The sequence below is a fragment of the Lissotriton vulgaris genome, chromosome 4_1 (genome assembly GCF_964263255.1).
Source record: "Lissotriton vulgaris chromosome 4_1, aLisVul1.2, whole genome shotgun sequence".
NCBI lineage: Eukaryota > Metazoa > Chordata > Amphibia > Caudata > Salamandridae > Lissotriton > Lissotriton vulgaris.
Window position 1 is genome coordinate 906145095 of NC_141691.1, and position 3096 is coordinate 906148190.

At 39.9% G+C, this 3096-nt stretch overlaps 1 protein-coding gene across 1 annotated transcript; it reads left to right on the top strand.

Moving 5' to 3' along the window:
• The first annotated feature begins 828 nt into the window (after nt 1-828).
• Nucleotides 829-2320, top strand: LOC147722702 (uncharacterized). The gene is made up of 2 exons (XM_086967358.1): nt 829-1165; nt 1452-2320. Exons 1-2 carry the CDS (start codon nt 829-831, stop codon nt 2318-2320), a joined length of 1206 nt encoding a protein of 401 aa, XP_086823484.1.
• Nucleotides 2321-3096: the final 776 nt, after the last annotated feature.

Sequence of the window (3096 nt, forward strand, 5' to 3'; positions counted from 1 at the left end):
GGAGCTCTAGCCACTTACAATATATGAGAATGACAACAGGGCAAATGCTAGCAGACTTGGCTTTCTTTTAGTTACATGAGGCGTTCTGTGCGCTCCGTTTCACTCAGATGCAATCATTCCAGTTCCTGGATTTCGTATAAAAACCGAATGCACAGTGGGGATTAAAGCGATGGGTTATTTAGCCTGAAACTTTTAAAGTGAAAGACTACAGCAGGCAGGCCCAGGACTGGGACGTGATGCTGAAGTGACAGGGGTTGTTTGGTCCCCTTGTTCGAAGACCCAGAGCTCAGGATGTTTTATACCAAACTGAAGTATCTTGTCATGGGTTGGTATTGCTCATTTTGTTGTGGTACGTATGGGCTCCCTTTTGCGAGTGGTCCTTTTAGAAATTATGGGGTAGATGTATCAAGATTCTCGTTAGCGATTTCTTAATAGCGAGTTGTTGCGAATCGCTATTAAGAAATCGTTAAATGCGATGTATGTATGTTTCTGCGACTTTTTTGCGATTCCTTAAAAGTCGCAATTTTTTCTTAGAATTTTATGCGACTTCTTAATTTGCGAATTTCGCAAATTAAGAAATCGCAAAAAAGCGAGAATCTGCTGCTGCCAACTACAAAATAGCTGAGTCATACTCAGGAAATGGGCTTGATTAGTTTCACCTGCATGCCTGAGCCACACCCAGTGGCAGTTGGAAACCTGTTTGGCTGGAGAGAGGAGCTGCTTGACTACAGGATGGAGGCTGCAAATTCAGAAGGAGGCCCCTCAGTAGAGAAAAGAAAAAGGAAGCAAGAGTTTTCTGAGAGGGAGGTGGAGACACTGGTGGAGGAAATGGCCTGTCATCATGAACTTTTGTTTGGAAAGCAATCCAAATATGTTCCTGAAGTCAGGAAGAGGAAGTTATGGCTGGAAATCCAGGAAAAAGTCAATGCAGTTGGTGTTGTTCCAAGAACAATTGATGAAATCAAAAAGCGTTGGTACGACATGAGGCTGAGGGCAAAGGAAAAACTTGCTGAGAGACTAAAGGATGGCAATAAAACTGGTGGAGGATCTGGAAATGTAGACCAACCAACCCCACATGAGGAGCTCATTGAATCTACAATTCAGCATGAAAGTGTTTCCGGAGTCTCAACAATTGACAGTTCTGATCACACAGTTGCTGAACATGGTAAGCAGGATGCTTGACTTTTTCATTGCATAAGTTAGAAGCATGAGTGTATGAGTGTGTGAGCATTATTCCATGTGTTTAATAAATAACAGCACTTAAATGTGAAAATTGATCCCCTTTTTTGTTTTACATTACTGCATACTTATGCTATGCAGTACATTTAAGCTTCACCAACATACATGCATCTGAATAAGTACACAATACTACCTCTTTAGTTAGCTTAATTTAATAGTTATGAAGCACACAGACAGGCAAGCATCTCATGTGACTCTTTCTTTATTCGCAGATCATGTTGTAGATTCACATGATGGTGATGGGGGGCAATCCTCACAGGCCCATATTACAGCCCCGGAAGAAGAAAATGTCAGTGATGAGCATGAATCATTGTCCTTTATGAGAAGAAAAAGAAAAGCAGTTGCACAACTGCAACCTTTTGAAGAATCAGATGATGAACCTGAGGGATCAACAAATAACATAAATGTGTCAGAACAGGAAGTTATACATCTTGACACAGTTAGTGATTCTGCTTCAAGAAGATCATATTCTAATAATAATACCAGGAGAAGCAGGGGAGAAGTCACAGAGACAGCAAATGTTTTTGCTGGTTTGGAAAACAACATGCTTTCAGTGCAACAAAAACAACATAAAGCATTAAGGTCAATTAATGCCCAACTAAATAAATTAAACAAGAGTAACAATAAGGTGGGTGATGGTATGATGCGGATTGCTGACTCCATGGACAGACTTTGTGTAGCAATTGAAACATCAGAGTCAAACAGAGTGAGGGATTCTCGCAGTCATAACATCAGAGTAAAGAAGTACTATACAGCTATAAATAGTCTGTGCACTGTGACAGCACAGAGTAATAGGCGAAGCATTGCCATGCAACGCATGGTTGGTCAATGCAGTAGAAATGTTGCCAAAGGGCTGGATAAAGTATCCCATTCTTTTGAATTATTGAAAACTTGTCAGAAAGGGGCAAGTGTGCTCTTTGAGGCCATTGAGTCTGAGGACACTTCCAGTAGAACCAGCAGTAACCCTACGCCCACTTTGGACACCCCTGACATGACCAGTGGAAGCCGTGGTAGCCAACATACATCTGTGAGGAGAAGTGGCCCAGGCCAACGCAGGAGTAGGAGAAGGGGAAAAAATTAAAAAGAAAATTCAACATATATATTAATAAAAGAGAATGACACTGTGAGCAAACATTCTCAGATGTATGTCCTGTGGATTAACAGGTTCCAGGTTTTTGTTACCCATCTAATTTTGAAAAATTAAAGGTTTACATAATGAAAACAAAGATGTTGTGTTTTTATTTCTTACCTAGAAATAATTGTTAGTAGTTTCTGCATGCCTTTGTCGCCCAGCCACAGCTCCTAAACCTGTAGCACATCTTCTTGGTGGAGGGACATCATCATTGTCTGAAGATTCAGGGTCACTCACTTCACATTCTGTTCCCTTCCTAATAGCCATGTTATGTAGCATAGCACAACTTGTAATTATTTTGCAACACAATGATGGCTTATATTGCAAGGATCCTCCACTTTTATGGATTCTTCTGAACCTGCTTTTCAAAATTCCAAAAGTTCTTTCAATAACTCCACGTGTAGAACAGTGTGCCTTATTGTATCTCCTTTCATGAATGTTACTTGGATTTAGATAAGGTGTCAAAATGAAATCACGAACTGCATAGGCGCTGTCTCCTAAATTGTAATTTCAGAAATGTGACAGTTTTAAAAGTAGATTGACAAAAGTTTTTAAATTGAATTTGTGCTTTTAAGTAGCACTTACCAAGCAGAAATCCATCTCCAAATTCACCAGCACTCAAACGTCCATGTAATCCACTGTGTCTAAATATATATGAATCATGAGTGCTTCCTGGAAATTTTGCAACAATGTCAGTAATAATATATTTAGCATTACACACCATT